The 20,861-nt window shown below is 37.2% G+C and overlaps 1 protein-coding gene across 7 annotated transcripts in view; it reads left to right on the forward strand.

Moving 5' to 3' along the window:
* Eif2ak4 (eukaryotic translation initiation factor 2 alpha kinase 4) overlaps positions 1-20,861 on the forward strand; it is a 104,517-nt gene that overhangs the window by 39,861 nt on the left and 43,795 nt on the right. For all 7 annotated transcript variants that reach the window (XM_027925721.2, XM_071608081.1, XM_071608083.1 and 4 more), the window contains 9 exons: positions 472-629; positions 2,102-2,637; positions 7,786-7,892; positions 8,466-8,623; positions 11,203-11,633; positions 12,575-12,644; positions 15,431-15,514; positions 16,282-16,404; positions 18,488-18,592. In XM_027925721.2, the coding sequence (XP_027781522.2) occupies positions 472-629; positions 2,102-2,637; positions 7,786-7,892; positions 8,466-8,623; positions 11,203-11,633; positions 12,575-12,644; positions 15,431-15,514; positions 16,282-16,404; positions 18,488-18,592 (1,772 nt within the window). The remainder of the gene's footprint in view (positions 1-471; positions 630-2,101; positions 2,638-7,785; positions 7,893-8,465; positions 8,624-11,202; positions 11,634-12,574; positions 12,645-15,430; positions 15,515-16,281; positions 16,405-18,487; positions 18,593-20,861) is intronic.

A 20,861-nucleotide genomic window follows, 5' to 3' on the forward strand; every position in this document is an offset into this window, starting at 1 on the left:
TGGTCTTGAACTGCCTCAGCCTCCTGAGCCACTGAGATTATAGGCATGCACCACTGCACCCAGCTTGAAATAATCTTGAGGGATATTCTTTATTTCCAAATTCTTTCTGTCATTTGAGTTGGTATTTAGCTATGTGAGGTAGGTCAGTAGCATAGCCAGCAAAGGTGAACTGGTTAGGAAAGTAATAATGGTAAATAATGGTTAACAGAATAAAACATTGTTCTCTTTATTTGACCTGATACTAGCATCTCATTGTCAATTCTTTTTCCTTTATAAAAATTAATATTTTAGGACTCTCAATACATTGTTAAATACTAAAAGTAGTTTACAAAGCACATTATTAAAGAATCATGTTTTTATGGTTAGCACATGGCATCTATTATTGAATGAATGAATATACAGTCCCTCCCTTGTTTCCCTGCATAGAAAACATTCAGTGAGATTTAACTACCTTGTCTATTTAATGTGCAGGCAGTGATGAACAACTTGGAAAATTAGTTTACAATGCATTGGAAACAGCCACTGGCAGCTTTGTCCTGTTGTATGAGTGGGTCCTTCAATGGCAGAAAAAAATTGGTCCTTTCCTTACCAGTCAAGAAAGAGAGAAAATTGATAAGTGCAAAAAGCAGGTAAGTATTCACCATGGCTGGCTAAGCAAAAGGCCAATCTAAAGTAAATGGAGATGGTAGAACAAAAGAGTTCTGTGTTTGGGCTCCGAGATGATCCAGAGTGGATGAGTTCTGTTTAACCAAGAGAGGACTAGAGGGCAAGCATCTTCTTCAAAGTTTTCTTAGCCTTGTTCCCTCTTTGAGAACTTCACAATATGGACAAAACTTCTGCAGTTGCCTTCTTGCTCTCCTTTCTCAGCCCTTATGGCATTAACAACCATCACTCCAACTATTTCAAAGTTGTATGGGTTTTTTTTTTAATTGTTTTTTTTTAGTTGTCAATGGACGTTTTTTATTCATTTATTTATATGTGGTGTTGAGAATCGAACCCAGTGCCTCACACATGCGAAGCAAGAGCTCTATCATTCAGCCCCAACCCCAGCCCAAAGTTGTGCTTTTTCTTTTCTTTTTTTTTAAAGAGAGAGAGAGAGAAAGAGAGAATTTTTTAATATTTATTTTTTTAGTTTTCGGTGGACACAACATCTTTATTTTATTTTTATGTGGTGCTGAGGATCGAACCCAGCGCCCTGCGTATGCCAGGCAAGCGCGCTACTGCTTGAGCCACATCCCCAGCCCAAGTTGTGCTTTTTCAAAAAAAAAAAAAAAAATTTTTTTTTTAGTTGTGGATGGACACAGTACCTTTATTTTATTTATTTTTATGTGGTGTTGAGAATTGAACCCAGTGCTTCACACGTACTAGGCAAGCGCTCTACCATTGAGCCACAACCCAGCCCCCGAAGTTGTGCTTTTTGAAGTTACATATATCTTCTCTACTCTTTAAAAATATTGCTTCAAACTGATTTGGGGGGAACTGCAGATTTTTTCTTTTTGCAATATTGGGGATTGAAAGAAGAGTTTATTATTAATCTATAATACCAAGCTTAAGGAAAAAAAGCAGATAAAGCTTGGTGTTTAGAAATGTGAGTTTTCTTATGTTTAGAAAGAAAAACTATAAATGCAAAAAATCACAAGTTTTTTTTTGGATGGTGATAATATAGATAATTTGTGGATATTTTTACCTTTGTATTAACTTAAAAATTCTTTTTGCGGTGCTAGGAATTGAATTCCAGGTCTCATGCATGGTAGGCAAGTACTCTACTACCAAGCTATACCCCTAGTCCCTAATTTAAAAAACTTTTATAGTGATTTTATTATAATCAAAAAAGGTTATTTTAAAATGAGTGGTTCCCCTGTCTCCATGGCTTAACTCAAAATAAGTTGATTTTAAAAGCCATTCACTAATTTTATAGTATTTATACACTAAGATTTTGAATTAAGAATTGAATTTTTTTCACCTTTATTCTATTCAGGGAATATTTTTTCTCCTCTCATGAAAGTATATTTTCTTTCAAGTACTTCACTTTTAAAGTGAAACATCCATTAATGCTGACTTACCCAATATTATCTTTTTTTAAAATTTTTTTCCTTATCAGCTTCAAGGGGCAGAAACAGAGTTCAACTCACTGGTGAAATTGAGTCATCCAAATGTGGTACGATACTTTGCCATGAATTTCAAAGAGCAAGACAACTCCATCACCGTGGACATTTTAGTGGAGCACATCAATGGGGTCTCTCTCGCTACACACCTGAATCACTTAGGCCCCATCCCTATGCATCAGCTTCGCAAGTATGCAGCTCAGCTCTTGTCAGGCCTTGATTATCTTCACAGCAATTCTGTGGTGCACAAGGTCTTGAGTGCATCGACTGTCTTGGTAGATGCAGAGGGTACTGTCAAGATTACAGATTACAGCATTTCTAAACGCCTAGCGGACTTTTGCAAGGAGGATGTGTTTGAGCAAACCCGAGTGCGTTTTAGTGACAATGCCCTGCCTTATAAAACAGGGAAGAAGGGGGATGTTTGGCATCTTGGCCTTTTGCTACTCTCCCTCAGCCAAGGACAGGAATGTGGAGAGTACCCCGTGACCATCCCCAGTGATTTACCAGCCGACTTTCAAGATTTCCTCAAGAAGTGAGTGTCATTGAAATTTTCTAATTGCGTTTTACTCCTGCTTTTTTGATTATGCAGATCAAAGGCAAGACCTCCTTTTTATTTTATTTATTTATTTTATTATTTGTTTTAATTAGTTACACATGACAGTACAGTGATCTTGACATATCATACATTTGAATCAAATGGGGTATAATTATTCCTTTTTCTGAGTGTACAGGTTGCTGAATCACATCACATCACAAGACCTCCTTTTTAAAAAAGAGCTTCAAGGGTGATGCTGCCTCGTGTTCTCATTCTTCTTTGGCTGTCTCATTCAGCCAAGTCTTGAGAAGCAAATGACTTCCTGACTCTAGCCAGACTTTTTTCAGCACCTGTGAATTACAGGTGCACATTTAATTATAAAACCAAGTTTAATCTGATTTAAGAGAATCATTGACTGGAGAGTTTTCCTTGGGCCTAAAGTCTTTGTCTGGATTCTTCAATTCAGCATTTTCTACTTTCGCCATATCTGTTCTCGGTCCAAGCCAGAGCTAAGTTCCCTCAGTTTCTGTTAAATAGGAGATAAGATCCTTCCTGTCTGGATTTTTCAGATATTCTCCTGATCTAGCTTTCTTGCAGAAGTTGACCTAGACTGTTTTTTTCCCCTTTGACTCTTCCCTTTCTGGCCGACCCTGTCTTGTTTTTTTAATTTCTTTTTCCCAGTTATTTGCTTTAATTCACTTTGTCTACTCCCTACATTTCTTTTCTTTTACCCTTCACATTTCTTTCCCTATTCTCATCTTTACCAATTGCCAGCTGACCCCATGGTATTATTCCCTGTTACTATCCTACTTGTTATAAATAGTACTTGCTCTTGTATAGTCATGTGCCACATAACAGGTTCTTTCAACAACCTACTGTACTTATAGTAGTCCCATAGATTGTGTCATCCAAAGACATGATTTAGCTCATGTTCATTTCTAGAAGCACACTTATGATATTCACATAATGACAAAATTATCTGAAGACATGTTTCCAGAATGTATCCCAGTTGTTAAGCAACATATGACCATGTGTAAGTGAGGTAGTTTTTGTGTACCACAAAATAGAAGTAGACACAATATACATATAGTTGTAGAAAGAAATCAACTTTGTTCTTCTGTATGCTGTATTCTTTCCATAGAGTATATAAAAATCTTAAGATTTTTAAAGAAATCTTTTATGATTCCTTTTAAGTGTGATAGAACTTTAAAAATACTTATTTTAGTGCACCCTAATTATGAGTTTGGCTGAAATGACAAATATGGCAATGGAATAGCTGATGGAAAAAATGGTTTTAGTCTTCAAAGTGTCACTTTGAACTTTCTGTTCTTGATTGATCAAGAGTAATTTAGTAAAAGTTAGCAATAGCATTGTGTATTATTTTTAAACAGCACAGGAGGGTTTAATTAGAAGATATTTTTTCACATTTAGTAGCAGAATGATAGTCTCAGGAATAAAACTTTCCTAGTTCTTGTCTTACAGAAATGGCTCCCAAATATTAGTTTGAGCCGGGGACGTAGCCTAGCATGTGTAAGGCCCTTGGTTCAATCCCCAGTACCACAAAAAAAAAAAAAAAAAAGAAACCACTCTATGTTCTATCAATTTTTAACTTGAGATCAGCACTGTTTCTTATCCTTTTAACATGGTTGTCCTTCAGAATATTGTGTCCATTCCTCTGTCTTCCAAAAGTGCTTCAATAGACCCTGTTTGTTTAGGAAAGAGTTGCAAGATACTATTTTACTACCTTCGCTGTTTCACCCCAGTTAACCAAAGAAAAAATCATTCACAAAGTGTGGCAACATTCCATCTGTAGTTACAGTTTTATTTGTTGGTTCTGGGTAAGAGCTCAGACTCTGGAGCCAGACAGCTGGGTCACATCTCCTACTCCTTCTTGGCTGAGGGACTGAGACACCCTGCCCTTGCTGTGAGTATCAGATGAGTTAACACCTGTAAAGAGCTTCAAACCCTTCCTAGCACTTGACTGAATCGATGTTAGTTCTCTGCCTGAATGAGAACTTTCCACATTTCATCCTTTTTTTAAAAATATTTATTTTTTTTATTGTAGTTGGACACAGTACCTTTATTTATTTTTATGCGGTGCTGAGGATCGAACCCAGGGCCTCGCATGTACTATGTGAGCACTCTACGGCTGAGCCACAATGCCAGCCCCATTTCATCCTTTTTGTTCAAAGTCAGACCTAGCATTTGCCTTTTCCACTTATGACTACTATGTTGCCCAAATGATTGGTTTAGAGAATTTCATTGTTTTAAGTGGGATCTTGGTGGTGTAAAATCTCATTTATTTATAAGAATACAATTTATTCTGGTCAGACTTTAAATTTTTTCTGATCAAGATCTGTTGTCATGTCACATTAATGTCATAGTTGAGTTGGAGGTGATACACTTCAGAAACCCAACAGGGCAAGTGTAGGGATGGTCATTGCAGCTTTTATGTATGTATATATGTATATGTATATATATATCAACACATATACAAACACACACATATATGAAATAATTGTAAATAATAATAGGAGAATGTGTAAATGAATTCTAGTAGGTTCATGCATCTACAAAAATCAATAACAAATCTTTAAGTACTGGCTTAGAAAGATCTCTAAAACACATGATTGAAAGAGAAAAGCAAGTTAGCGAGGATGCAGGGGAAAAAGGTACACTCATCCACTGCTGGTGGGACTGCAAATTGGTGCAGCCAATATGGAAAGCAGTATGGAGATTTCTTGGAAAATTGGGAATGGAACCACCATTTGACACAGCTATCCCTCTCCTCGGTCTATAAAGGACTTAAAAACAGCATACTACAGGATTAGATGAATGGATTAAAAAATGTGGCATATATACACAATGGAATATTACTCAGCAATAAAAGAGAATAAAATCATGGCATTTTCAGGTAAATGGATGGAGTTAGAGAAGATAATGCTAAGTGAAGTTAGCCAATCCCCCAAAAAACAAATGCTGTATGTTTTCTTTTATGTAAGGAGGCTGATTCATAGTGGGATAGGGAGAGGGAGCATGGGAGGAATAGACAAACTCTAGATAGGGCAGGGGGGTTGGAGGGGAAGGGAGGGGGAATGGGGTAATTAATGATGGTGGAATGTGAGAACCATTATTATCCAAAGTACAGGTTTTTTGTTCAAAGTCAGACCTAGCATTTGCCTTTTTCACTTATGGCTACTATGTTGCCCAAATGATTGGTTTAGAGAATTTCATTGTTTTAAGTGGGATCTTGATGGTATAAAATCTCATTTATTTATAAGAATACAATTTATTCTGGGCAGGCTTTAAATTTTTTACAAAGTACAGGTATGAAGACACAAATTGGTGTGAATATACTATGTATATAACCAGAGATATGAAAAATTGTGCTGTATATATGTAATAAGAATTGTAATGCATTCCGCTGTCATATATATTTTATACACACACACACACACACACACACACACACACACAGAAAAGCAAGTTAAAGAATAATATGTACAGGATGATGCTGCCCCAAAATATCAATACATTAGCTGGGCACAGTAGAACACACCTGTAATCTCAGTTTCTTGGGAGGCTGAGGAAGGAGGATCACCAGATGGAGGCTTGCCTGGGTAACTTAGTGAGACCCTGTCTCAAAGTAAAATTAAAAGGGCTGGGGATGTATCTCAGTGGTAGAGTGACCCTGGCCAGGTTCAATCCCTAATACTACCAAAAATAGTTAATTAAATGTAATTTTTTAAAATACAGTATTATTTTGGGTGGTTGTGTGTTTATTTATATAAATGCATAAAAGAGTCTAAGGATGTACAGTCAGAGGAGGGAAGACCTGGAGAGAGGAAGGATTTGGTCAAAGACTATCATTATCAATCATGTTTTAATATTTGCAAGGGAAAGGTATTTATGCTTACTAATATAATTGAAATGAATTTTAAATTTAGGGGGAGATAAAGAATCTTACACAAACTGTTTTACTGGAATCTTGTCTTTTCCGGGTCTTTTCCTACCTTGAGTGTTTTTTTAGTGCAGTGTCATAAAAAGTAAAATGTTGTCCTTCATGATAGTTGTTGTCACCACTTTATAGGTTTTAAGTCAAGTTCTGGGCTTAAGTGTATTGTTTATAATTAGGGCCAAGTGCTACCAAGTGGTACCACTAGAGTCATTGTTATAAATGCCACAGTTTAGCTTACTGAGAACAGTGGTTCTTAGGTTTTAGCTTGAGTTAAAGCATCTAGGAGGGAAAATTTTTAAAAAATTGTTTTTGTGGGCTGGGGATATAGCTCAGTTGGTAGAGTGCTTGCCTCGCATGTACAAGGCCCTGGATTCAATCCCCAGCACCACAAAAAAATAAAAATAAAATAAAATAATAGAAAATTATTTTTATTTATTAGAAAATTAAATGCTGAGTTAGTATATTAAAGATTGAGGATTAAGAGAAAGTATATGGTAAGCATGGACTGTAGCACAGGCCTATAATCAAGGTACTTGAGAGGCTGAGACAGGAGGGTCACAAGTTTGTGGCCAGCTGTGCTGGGAATATAGCTCAGTGATAGAGTGCCTCTGGGTTCAATCTCCAGCACTGGGAAAGAAGGAAGGTATTCAGGAGGGAGGAAGGAAAAGAAGGGAAGGAGGGAGGGAGGGAGATATGGGATTTTTAAAGTATTCCTAATTGTTACCAACACACTTGATGTGTATAGGCTTCATCTGAAGTTTATCAAACTGGTCCCCAACCCCAGCTGATTTACTTTGCCTTTAGAAAGATTTATTTATAACTAATTTTTAGAAAGACTTAATTAAGCATGGCAAGTTTTTAAATTGTTAATGGGATTGAAAATTCCTTGCCTACTTATATTATACTACTATCTGAAATTTAAAAAGATTTGTTCCATGCCTCTAAAGAAACTGCACGTTTTTTGTTTGTTTGTTTTTGTTTTTGTTTTTCAAATTCTCTACTTGCACGTAGCCTAGTACTCACATGTAGATTCTGTAGGGATATTTGTTGATTTATATTCACATATATGTATATTTTGGTCCATAAATAACATGAATTCTCTAATGTGTATTTTTTAAAAATAAACCCATAGCTAAGTTAGTGTTTATTTTGTGTGTTGCTGAGATTCTCCCTTCCCTCTCACTGAGGTGTGTTTGCTTGGATGACAAGGAAAGATGGAGCCCTCAGCAGCTGTTGAAACATGGCTTTATAAACCCTCAGCCAAAAATGCCTTTAGTGGAACAAAGTCCCGAAGGTGAGTCTCTTGCCATCCTTCTTTGATACCCTGTTTAACATTAAATTATTTTGAAAGTATTCATAAACCTAAAACTGGAAGGGGCTGCATGGATTATCTGTTTTATTCTGAGCTACACATACATTTATGTTCAGCAATAAGCAGTCCCTGTGTGCATGGGACTGTTTTCTCAGCCTGAGTTTTCCAGTCCCTATGATAAAGTGTCCATTGGTGTAGCCTCTATGAGTATTTAATCGTCCTTCCTGTTTTGTTACCCTTATTGCTGTGTAACTGGATTTTTTGCTGACACTTACGTAGCAGATTAAAGAACCTCGGTAGTGCCAAGGCTAGGAGACCTGGGTTGGGGTCTGGCTCTGTAGTTCCATCACTTACTCTCTGCTCTACTTATCCCCTCCCATAAAATGGGCTAATTATATTTTTCTACCTATTTTAAGGAAGGCAAGATGAGGGAAAGTATACAAGGGCCACTCAAGCAAGAGGTACTTTTTTACACACCCCCTTTTGCCAGTGCTAATATCCCTGTTGGATTTTCTAGCTCTTCCTGTATTTTTAATGCAATCATTTTTTTCTTAGATTCTGGAGGACAAGATTATGTTGAGACTGTTATACCTAGCAGCCAGCTTCCCAGTGCTGCATTCTTCAGTGAGACACAGAGACAGTTTTCCCGGTATTTCATTGAGTTTGAAGAATTACAACTTCTCGGCAAAGGAGCTTTTGGAGCAGTCATCAAGGTGTGACACATAGTTGGCCCCAGTCCCTTTTAGAATTTCTTCTGTTCCATTCTGCAGACTTACAGGCTTGACTTCTATTTTGAGGTTGGGGAGGGAAGTGAATGGGACTATTTGAAACTGTGATCACCTTTACCTTCCTGAAGCTAAAGTTGCCCTAGGCACATTAAGAGTGCTTCTTTCTCCTGTCCTTGCTTGGCCGGAGCCTTAACGTGAAAAACACAGTGCTTCAAGTGGAGCCAAGACCTCTAGATAAAGAACATTTTTGTATGCTTTGGTTCAGGAAGAAAATTGTTCTCTTTTTCTCCCATTTGCTGTTAGAGTTGCTGTAGAGAAAAGGATTCCAAAGTTAGAACAGAGATGGAATTCATGCTGGGAGATGGCCCCAGATGGCTTTGATGGCTTTTATTTCCCAGCTCTTATTGAGATGGAAAATTAGTGACATGTTATTAAGGTATGCTGGTGTTAGGTCTTCCTTTCTTCATTTCAGTCTCTTTGGGTGACTTATTATCTGCCCCTGATAGAAAGAGGTTTTAGTTATTTTTATATAATGTAAGAGTTGTTTTTTTAAAAAACTTTGGGAAACACAGATTAATATTGTATTATAAAGTACATATAAAGCACATGCCATCTTTCACATATGAGGATGACCCACCATTAGTGGATCATGTGTCTTGTTTAGGATTTTCAGAATATTATGAAGAAGCAGTACTCTTACTGTAAAAGGCCTCTACACTAAAAAAAGAATTTTTTTACAGTAAAAGAATTTTCCTACAGTAAAAAAAACAATCTTAATTAAACAAGATAAGTGTCCTGATCAGAAAGATCATGGTTTGTCATTTTTGATCAAGTACTTCAGCTTCTTTATATTTTTAGATTATTGAATTAAAATATTAACAAAGTTCATTTCCTTTTAAGTACTTAAAAAATATTTGTAACCTCATACAACAAGAGAATCTTCATACCTTTCGCCCCACATTTTTCCTGCAGTTTCTCCTTTGGAGAACTCACACACCTCTGTATTTCTATCTCTGAGTATGAGAGTCTGCTCAGTAATCTAGCATTTTGTTAGCATTTGGATTCTTTACTGTTTCTACACCTTTTCAATTTAATAAATGAACTCCTCTATGAAAATTTCCAGCAAGCTCCACACCTAAGTCAGTGACTTAGAGTATACTTGGTGTATATGAAGACATAAGATTGAAAGCACCACGACATTCTCTATTAATGTGGCAGCCAGGGAACACAGGACTATTATTTTTCAGAGCACATTCCATATTTCAGGTTGTGTTCCAGGTGGCTCTACAGACCTCATCTTTTGATCACAAGACATTCTTTTTTTTTTAAACATTTATTTTTTAGTTATAGGTGGACACAATCTCTTTATTTTATTTTTATGTGGTGCTAAGGATTGAACCCAGTGCCTCACGCATTGGAGGCAAGCACTCTTCCTCTGAGCCACAATCCCAGCCCTCACAAGACATTCTTATGGGATAGAGGTAATCTCCATTTCCAGTTGAGGGAATTGAGGCTCAGAGAAGTTACATAATTTGCCTGAGGTTATACATATCTACTAAGAAATGAAACCTGGCAGGAAGCAGAGAGAAAGAGAGAAGCCAGGAGACAAAATATATAATCCCTGAGGGCATGCCTTCAGTAATCTCCTTCTGTCAGCCATACCCTACCTTCCTATAATTTCTACTCAATACAGCAGTAACCTGATAACAGCTGTTGGAAGCCCTTGGGGATTATATATCTTGTCCCCTGGCTTCTCTCTCTCTCTCTCTCTCTCTCTCTCTTTTCTTCCTACTTGGTTTCATCTCTTAGTAGATATGTATAACTTCAGGCAAACTTTGAAATTATTAATCCATCAAATGGATTAATCCACTGATTAGGTTATAACTCTCATAATCTGATCCTTTCACCTTTGTTCATTCCTGCATTGTCACATAAGCTTTTTGGGAGGACACCTCAAATCAAAACCATAACACCTAGCCTCTTTCTCCTTGGCAGTGCTGGTACTTCCTGATAACAAAAATACTATTTTGTAAGTAAGAAAATTGAGTCTTAAGGAAAAAAGTAACTTGCCCAAATCGACAGCTTTATAAAATTAAGAATTAGCCATTTGCTTTTTAGTCTGTTAAAATTTCTGGAGTTTACTTTGTTTTGAGTGCTTTAAATATAAAAAGAGCAGAAACTAAAATCATCATCTGAACTTACACTGGCTTTAGAAAATAATTTTTATTTTAAAACCAAAATTTATTTAAAATTTAAATAGTAGATAAGACATTAGAAGAACAGGGAACTAATTGTCAGTAAAATTAATGATGTGAATGAAAGCTACATTTTACCCAGGATCTTTTAGCACATTTGGTACATTCTGATCTATGTAAGCTGTTACTAAATTTGAGTGTAAAAACTTTCAGTAGTATAAGAGTTTCAACCTTGTAGTTCTTGACTGTAGCTGTTGGTTCTCAGAACTCCGGTTTCTCTTCAGGAGGGAATGGGGCCATGCCAGCTAAATGCCAGTTTGAGCAAGGTTATGGGCCTTACCTGGGTCTCTTCCCCTTGCTGTATGGTAGGTCCAAAACAAGCTGGATGGCTGCTGCTACGCTGTGAAGCGCATCCCCATCAACCCAGCCAGTAGGCACTTCCGCAGGATCAAGGGCGAGGTGACACTGCTGTCGCGCTTGCACCATGAGAACATCGTGCGCTACTACAATGCCTGGATTGAGCGGCATGAGCGACCAGCGGGCCCAGGGACACCACCTCCAGACTCAAGACCCTTGGCCCAGGATGGACAAGCTGCACATGGGCAGCCAGAAAGTGACACCAACAAGCTGGACAGCTTGGAGGCTGCCGCGCCACCTCCCATCCTCACCAGCTCAGTGGAGTGGAGCACATCAGCTGAGCGCTCATCCAACGCCCGCTTCCCTGTAGCTGGCCCAGGCTCCAGCAGTGATGAGGATGATGATGAGGATGAACATGATGGTGTCTTCTCACAGTCCTTCCTGTAAGGAGCACAGGGCTTACATGCACAGGCGTGGGCACCAGCCAGGCAGCGTGGATGTGCCCCCGTCATTAGTCCCCACCAAGCCCATGCCAGGGGAAAGGGCAATAATTTAGAAAACTGGAAATATTGACAATGTTAAGAAATGGACCTAGTACGTCAAATGCAATCCAAAGGAATTTTTTTTCACTATCTTCAGAAGATCTCCAAAATCTAAGCACTGGAGAAAGGAAAACAGAAATTACTTGTAGCATTTAAAACATTTAAGAAAATTTCTTAAAGGGCATTGCTTTAAATAGGCATTCAACTCCATGGAGCATTTAAGAACTAATTTGGAATCGGCATAGTGGTGCAGGCCTGTAATCCCAGCTATTCAGTTAGATGAGACAGGTGGATCACAAGTTCCAGGCCAGCCTGGACAACTTAGCCAGAACCTGTCTCACAAATAAAAATATTAGGGCTGAGGATGAAGGTCATTGGTAGAGAACCTATCTAGTACAGGGAAGTCCTGTGTTCAATGTACAGTAACACACACACACACACACACACACAGAACTAATTTGAAGTCTTAATACAATACCAACTGCAGTTCCCAAGAAAGTACCAAATGAATAATTATAACCCTACACTAAACTTTATTCATCTCAGAATCCTGGCCATTTACCTTCATGGTTTTATTTCATCACATCCAGTTGGGTACAATTTATCATAACTCTTAGCTATGATATTTGTTTTAAGAGACTTAATTTCGCTAATTTTCAAGAGTTATATATGTTTTGCATAATAGGGAAGTACAAATCCACATGGTGATATGTACAGATTTATGCCATGGAGTCATAATATAATGTCTCTAGCCTCTTTTGCTTTCTATTAATTTGAATGTCAATTTTTAGAATTATTACAGGGATTTTGATTTCTTTAGCACTTTTCTGTTTCTTTTTAAGACCTGCATCAGATTCTGAAAGTGATATCATCTTTGACCATGAAGATGAGAACAGTAAAAGTCAGAATCAGGTAAATATATAAAAATTATACTATTTTATTCATCAGAGTAGGTATGTAAGGAAACTATTATCTGATGTTATAAACCTTGGGTAAAATACTAAAGCCTTAATCTGATATGTAAATACCAATTTTAAAACATGATCATTCATTTAAAATGTTTTACTTGTGTTTTTCGTAAGTCTATATATAACAGAGCATACTGATCTTTAGTATTGAGAAGTAAATCAAGACACTACCTCTAACAAATAAAAATTTTAAAAGTTTCCTAGAGGGTTTGAGAAAATTTTATATGATTGGGGATGAGAATTGAATATAAATTAATTAACTAAACAGTCTCATCATGGAATTACCTTGATCTCTCCCTTGTCAATTACTCTTAATTTCTTATTTTCATAAACTATCCTCTAGTTTTAAGTCTGTAATGACCCTGTAGTGAGTTATAATATCAATTTAGAATATTATAACCAGACATTTTATTTTTAATACTATAGAGAACACAAAGCTGCACACTTAAAGTAAACTTCATTTCTGGACTTGTCTCATAAGTATGTGTACTGGGTGTGACATAAAACATTTCTTCATGTGATTCATGGTTTTGAAAGTTTGAAAAACATTGCTGCAGGCCTTGGACCCGACCCATAGTTCTGCATCTTCCTCTGCCCAGGCCAGCAGAGCCTTCTATAGTGGTGCCTAGGACTTGGGTCAAGCTTTCTAAGTGTGTATTCATAGCAGATAAAAGTATACATGTGAACTCTCTTAGATAAGCAGTTAAGTTGACTTGGAGCTTGTTTGAATGAATTAGTTATTGTGCTTTTTGTAAGTACTTCCCTTATCAAGTAAAATCACCTTAAGTTCCTCTCAATTTAAATTATTTACTATAAATTTAATCAGGGTAAGAGCATAAACAAGGACTGGGGTGTGGCTCAGGGTAGAGTACTCACCTAGCACTTGCAAGGCCCTGGGTTGGATCCTCAGCACCACATAAAAATAAATAAATAAAATAAAGGTATTATGTCCAACTATAACTAAAAAAAAAAAAATTTAAAAAGAGCATATGTAATCTAACCTACTGCCAAAACAAAGTTGTTTGGTTTTGGTTTTAGTGGTATGCATTTAATTATTATGAAGACAACAATTTTTTTTTTTACATTTATTATTACAATTTTATCATAAAAGACACAAATCAGAACCAGACACAAGGTAAAGTTTGGGAGCATCTCAAATGCAAAGCTTCCCTGCCATATTCATTTAAAATATATCTTAATATATTTTATGTCCTCATGGAATCAGAGCCCCTCATCCTCCCACCCGGCCATGTGCTCAACCTGGAAGCCCCACGAAGCCTCCATGTCCAGATATCTTATTGAAATTCCATCAGGTAGTTAGAATTGACTAAATCATTGGCCACACAATTGAATCCTTAGCAACGGTGAGGAGCTAAATTCAGTGAAATCCTATCTCAAAATAAAATACAAAATAGGGCTGGAGATGTGGCTCAGTGGAGTTCCCCTGAGTTCAAACCCTGGTACAAAATATATATATATATATAAATCCTTCCTCATAAAAAATGTAAATTGAATGGTCAGATGGTGTCTAAAGCCTTTTTTATCCCCAGGACCCGTACTTTGCCCTCCCCTCCTTCCCTTCCCTTCCCGGAAGCCACCTGACTCAAGGTCACAACCTTCTCATCATATCCTGAGTCATCTCATCTCTTAGCACAGATTTAGGGGGACCCCAAATTTATGCTCCTGATTTTTCTTGGTTATGAGCAACATGACATGAGCATTCTAACTGATGGGTTGGAGCTGCCAAGAGATTAATATTCTTCTATAGATAATCCCCCAGAGTATAGTATATTTCCAGAGCAAGCAGAGCTCTTTTTTTTCCCTTTCAATAATGGAAAAAATGCCAGGCGCAGTGGCACACACCTGTAATCCCAGCAGCTTGGGAGGCTGAGACAGGAGGATCACAAGTTCAAAGCCAGCCTTAGCAACAGTGAGGAACTAAGTTCAGTGAGACCCTGTCTCAAAATAAAATACAAAATAGGGCTGGGGATGTGGCTCAGTAGAGTGCCCCTGAGTTCAGTTCCTGGTACAAATATATATATATATATATATTTTGAAAATTCCTTCCTCATAAAAAATGTAAATTGAATGGTCAGATGGTGACTAGCCCCTTTTTTATACTTAGGGTTTAAAGTATTTAAATACATCTATGAGAAGAAAAATACTTTTTTTAAAAAAGGTATTAAAAAGAAAATTAGCAGTAGGTTGGCCCTGTGGAGGTAAGACAAGAGGATCATTTGTTGTAAGTGGCAGCTGAGTGCTTGTTCTTTGAGGGCATAGATCAGAGGGCAGTATTCTCTTTAATAGTCTGGTCACATTTAAATTGCTTTAGCTAATTCCCACCAAAGGAAGGCATTACATTAGCACTGAAGCCCTAAAATAATAGCATATATACATTCTACCTTTCTCATCCTTAGGTCATCAATAGTGAAGAATTAACTTGACAAGGAATCGTTCTATGGATTGCACAACTTTAAAACCTCCTGATTTCCTTTTCCCCATCATCATTCTGTGTAGCAACAGACTTACGAGCTACATAGAAGATTCTGGTTATAGCAAACTTTCTTTAAAACCACATTAAGCTTCTATAGGCGTTGGATGAGTTCTATCACTGACTTCCTCCTAGAGTACCAGGATAGCTTGGGGGGAGAGGGGAGGTATTTGATGGTGTGATGGTCCTGTTTAACTTCAGCCCCCAGTTTGAGTTCTCATATGTTCCTCTTGGGTTAGGATGAGGACTACAATGAAATTAACAGTTGCCATGAAAGTGAGCCATCGGTGACAACTGAAGCTGTGCACTATCTGTATATACAGGTGAGGCCTTGTGACCCACAAGTCTAATCCAACTTATGTCTGTTTTTGTTTGGCTTGTAAGCCAAGAATGGCTTTTATGTTTTTGAGTGGTTATTTTAAAAAATCAAAAGGGAAATAATATTCTGTGACATATTTATAATGTTTTGCTCTTGACTTGAAGGTCATAATGTACAAATAAAAACTAATGACATCATTGGATTAATTAGCCCTTCTTGGAAATTTGAGTTTGCAGTTTATAAGACAATAAATAAAATTTTACTGCACTCTGAATTTTCATATTATTTGTAATAAGAATTTAAGCAAATAAATCTTTTTTAAAATAACCAATTATATAAAAAATAAATATGAGTAGGAATGGAAGCTTAGTAGTAAAGCACTCACCTAGCACATGCAAGGGTTTACTCCTCAACACAGAAAAAAAATTAAATTTTTAATGATTATTTTGGGGTGCTAAGATTATACATATTTGCTCCCAGTGTTGTTTTTGTTTGCTTGCTTACCATTTTTGTGTGTGCTGGAGATGGAACCCAGGGCCTAGTGCCTGCTAAAAATGCACTCTACCACTGAGCTACATTTTTACACCCCAAAATATTTTTTGAAGTATTTTTTTTTAAATACTTCTTTTCAGTGTAAAAAAATCACGTCTTTCCTATAACTGTTTAGAATCCATATCACAAATTTTTAAATAGATGATTACATTAATTGCAGTTAACCTCCTTAATTTATACTTTGCAACCAAGTCCTTCCTGGTCTGTTCTTGTCTGCAGATGGAGTACTGTGAAAAGAGTACTTTACGTGACACCATTGACCAGGGGTTGTATCGAGACACCATCAGATTGTGGAGACTTTTTCGAGAGATTCTGGATGGATTGGCTTATATCCATGAGAAAGTAAACTTTACAATATTTTGTGTCCAAAACTGACATTTACATAAATTTATGACTAAATTTAAAAATTCAAAGGTGAAAATGGAGAAAAATATAGAAAACTTTGTATATTGTTTCGTAGGACAAAGTATCAAAAGCTAAAGAAATAGTACCAGGTATCAAAGTTCAAAGAAAACATTGAAGGTTAGGACAGGGATTAGCACACTATGACTCTCTTAATACCTCTTTTTCTTAGTTCTGTAACCTAAAACTGGCTTTTGTATCTTTAGGTAGTTATTTAAAAATCAAAATTATAATATTTCATAACAGAATTCAAATTTCATTGTCCATCAATGAAGTTTCATTGGAACAAAGCCAGGCTCATTTGCTTACATATTGCCTGTGACTGTTCTGCTGTAACAGCAGATTTGAGTAGTTACAACAAAGATTATACAGCTTGAAGTGCCTATAACTTATTACCTGGTCCTTTATAGAAAGTTTGCCAAACTGCTGAATGAGGAAAAAATATTTGATCATATATGGAATATAGAAGATAATTCCTTGATTGGTTTAGAATAAAATACCAGTGTGGTTGATACATACCAAATTTGATCCTAACAATTAGTGCTGCCCTTTCTGGAAATAAAAAGAAACTAGAAAAACATCTGGCAAGGAGAAGAATAAGAGTCTTTTAGTAACATAGCTTGCTATGTGTATAAAATGTTATTTTAAAGCTAGAAATTGCTATTATGATGTAAATGCTAAAGGGCCTAGCTTCAAACTGAAATATTGCATTTTTTTTAATTTTTTTTTTTTTAAGTGGGATAGACCTTTATTTTATTAATTTTATGTGGTGCTAAGAATCAAACCCAGTGCCTCATACATGCCAGGCAAGTGCTACCGCTGAGCCCCAGTCCCAGCCCCACTGCTTACATTTTTTAAATGGGATTGTCTAATGTATTAGCTAGTGTAAATATATTAATTTTTTTTCTTTGCCTCAATTTTCATGAACTCAAAATGTTTTTACTATGCGAAGAAGCCAGGCCTGTAATTTATACGACTAATTTATAAATAATTTGTTGGAAGCAGAAATTTCTAAGTTTGGAAATAAAAATGAGTTCTAATGAAGTCCATTAATTATTTTTTGTATTATAGGACATGAAACTATAAGTATTAGGATAAGCCATTAGGAAGAGGAGAAAGCAGGATTCATTTAACGTAATCACTGAGTATCTACTGTGTGTACTGGGGATGCAAAGTGAATTGTTAGAATTACCATGGAAGAATGAATGAATTGGCACTTGTAAATGTTGGTAAAATTCGAAATTATGGCATTTGCTATTAATGAATGGAGCTGGAAAAAATCATGCTAAGAGAAATAAGCCAATCCCAAAAAACAAAGGCTGAATGTTTTCTCTGATATGAGGATGCTAATTCACAATGAAGGTGAGGGCAGCTAGGGAAGAATAGAGTTACTTTAGATTAGGTAGAGAGGAGTGAAGGGAGAGAAGGGGATATGGGAGTAGGAAAGATAGTAGAATAAATCAGACATTATTACCCTATATACATATATAAACTATATGACCAGTGGGATTCTAAATCATGTACAACCAGAAGAATGAGAAATTATACTCCATCTATGTATGATGTATCAAAGTGCATTCTATTGTCATGTATAACTAATTAGAACAAATAAAAAAATTTGAATGAGTAGAGAAAAGCAATAATGTCCTGGGCAGGGGAAATAATACAAAGAAAGGAATAGAAAAGGAATAAAAGTGGTATGTCTCACTGACCAGAACCAGGGTTTTGTGATGCAGCAGAGTGAAAGATAATTTGATGAACTCAGTGGAAGGAACCTTGGGTGCCACAGGGAGCCATTTGGATTTCACTTGATCAGGACAACCACAGATGAAAGAGGGAGATTTTGGAGAGATTACCAGACAATTGGGAGACATTCCAGAGACCAGATTCCTGGACTATGGTGGTCTGAGAGAAGACCTAACCCAGTTTGCATCACTAGGCTGGCCTTTCAGATTAGAAAACAGGTATAAGTATAAACTATGCAAGTGAAGCAATCATTAGATTCTTGACTTTCTTAATACAGGGAATGATACACCGGGATTTGAAGCCTGTCAACATATTTTTGGATTCTGATGACCATGTAAAAATAGGTGATTTTGGCTTGGCAACAGATCATCTAGCCTTTGCTGTGAGTATTTTAATAATTAGACTATACTTGAAAGTAGACCCAGGTTCCTTGATAACAACAGGTTATCAGGTTGCCTGAACCCTGCCATGCAACTATGAAGGCATATACTGCAAGTGATCTTGTAGGCTTTGAAATTGTAATTATGTTTTAATAAGTGCCTTCCACTTGAGGGATACAAAATTATTGGCTGTGAATGATATTTAGGTTAAAGGCATACAGTACTTTATGAAATAATTTGGTATTTTGGTCTGCCATGCTTTATACTTAAGTCTTTAGCTTGGGAAAGTGAGGCTCAAAAACATTAAACACTGGGATAACCCAGCCCTAAACAACATATAACTCAAAAGATATTTGTTCTTCACAACATTGTAGTGACTTAAAATACAAAGCTAATTAATGTGAGGTGAGCAAAGTACTGATATAAGAGTAAAAGATAGGGGGAAATTAACATAGATTTGTGAGAATCAAGAAAGACTGTTAGCTCGGCTTGCTGGTACACACCTGTAATCCTAGCAGCTCGTGAGGTTGAGGCAGGAGGATCACAATTTCAAAGCTAGCCTCAGCAAAAGCAAGGCACTAAGCAACTTAGTGAGCCCCTGTCTCTAAGTAAAATATAAAATAGGGCTGGGTTGTGGCTCAGGAAAAAGATAGACTGTCTAGATAGAGTGCAATAGTGTGTACCTTTAGTCCCAGCTGCTCTAGTGGCTAAGGTGAGAGGATTGCTTGAGCTCAGGAGTTCAAGACCAGCCTGGGCAACCTAGTAAGACCCTGTAACCACCCACCCACCCCAAAAGAAAGAAAGACTATACAACAACATTCAACTTAGGAGTCCAGCAGACCAAGTTGAAGACAGGGCCTAGTGACATCAGGACAGGGTATTTCATCATAACCAAAGCTGTGGGTGAGCAGATGTGATTGTTTGAAGACCACATGTTCTGATTGGCTCAAAGTGTAAGGTGTAGTAGAGAGTAAGAAAAAATGCTAGAAGGTTCTCTGGCCTTCAGTGCCAGAGTTTTACTTAACATCATTAGCCAAAGGTATTAGGCACTGTGTTAGTCACCTTTTTATCACTATGACCAAAATAAATGACAAGAACTACTTAGAGGAGGAAAAGGTTTTTTGGACTTATGATTTCAGATGTTTAGTTCATGGTTGGCTGGTTTCCACTTCTCTGGACCTGAATTTAGACAGAAGATCCTGGCAGAAGGGCATAGTGGAAGAATGCTGCTCAGCTCATGACAAATAGGGAGTGGAAGAGAGCAAGCAAGACACTTGGGACAAATTATAAATCCCAAGGGACATATCTCCCAGTTACCTACTTCCTCCAGCCACACCCTACCTGCCCACAATTAGTCCATTCAAATTATTAATCCATGAAATTGATTAATCCACTGATTAAGTTATGGTTCTCATAATTAATCATTTTGCCTTCTGGAGTTTTGGGGGGCTATGTCATAGCCAACATAAGAGGAACCAAAATCTCTAAAAATGCAGTTCATTCCAAGGGTAGTTGGAGAAAGAAAATAGGATTTGGATTGATAGTAAAAACAATCACAGGGGCTAAATAAGAAGGTAAGGTTAGAAGAAATGGAGAGAGCCAGGTGCAGTGGTGCCTGTGACTCAGGAAGTTGAGGCAGGAAGATTGGAAGTTCCAGGACAGCCTGAGCGCAACTTAGGGAGACCTTGTCTCAAAATAAAAAATACGAAGGACTGTGGATGTAGCTCAGTGATAGAGTACTTGCCTAGCATTCAGGAAGCCTAGGTTCAATACCCTATACTACAAGAAGGAGGAGAGGGAGGGGAAAGACGGAAGACAGATAGTAGAACAGGGAAGGGCAGGTGTTGAAAAATGCTAAGGCCAAGGAGGGGCAGATGATGGGATCTTGATCCCAAACTAAAGATTATACCTCAACTTCTGGAGGTGTAGGGAGGTAGATGACCAGAGGCTCTGCAGTCTCGCTGACCTGGACTAGAATCCTATTGTTGCCACTGCTTTTGGTACAACCTTGGGCAAATTTTAAGCCTCTCAGAACCTCATAGTGCACCTAATACTAGTTCCTGCCTCAAAGAATTTTCAGCAAAATAAAATCAGAATACAGGTAAAGCGCCTGGAACATGGTCTGGCACTAAGAATGGTGAAGAAGCTGTTATTGATAGCCATGCTTGTAATAGGAACCAGCAGACGGATGTCATAACAGTAGTGATTAAAGTGTTGCATGAGACAGCGCTTCAGAGATATATAAAAGGTGAAGCCATTTAGAGATGTTAG

Source organism: Marmota flaviventris, chromosome 2 (genome assembly GCF_047511675.1).
Source record: "Marmota flaviventris isolate mMarFla1 chromosome 2, mMarFla1.hap1, whole genome shotgun sequence".
NCBI lineage: Eukaryota > Metazoa > Chordata > Mammalia > Rodentia > Sciuridae > Marmota > Marmota flaviventris.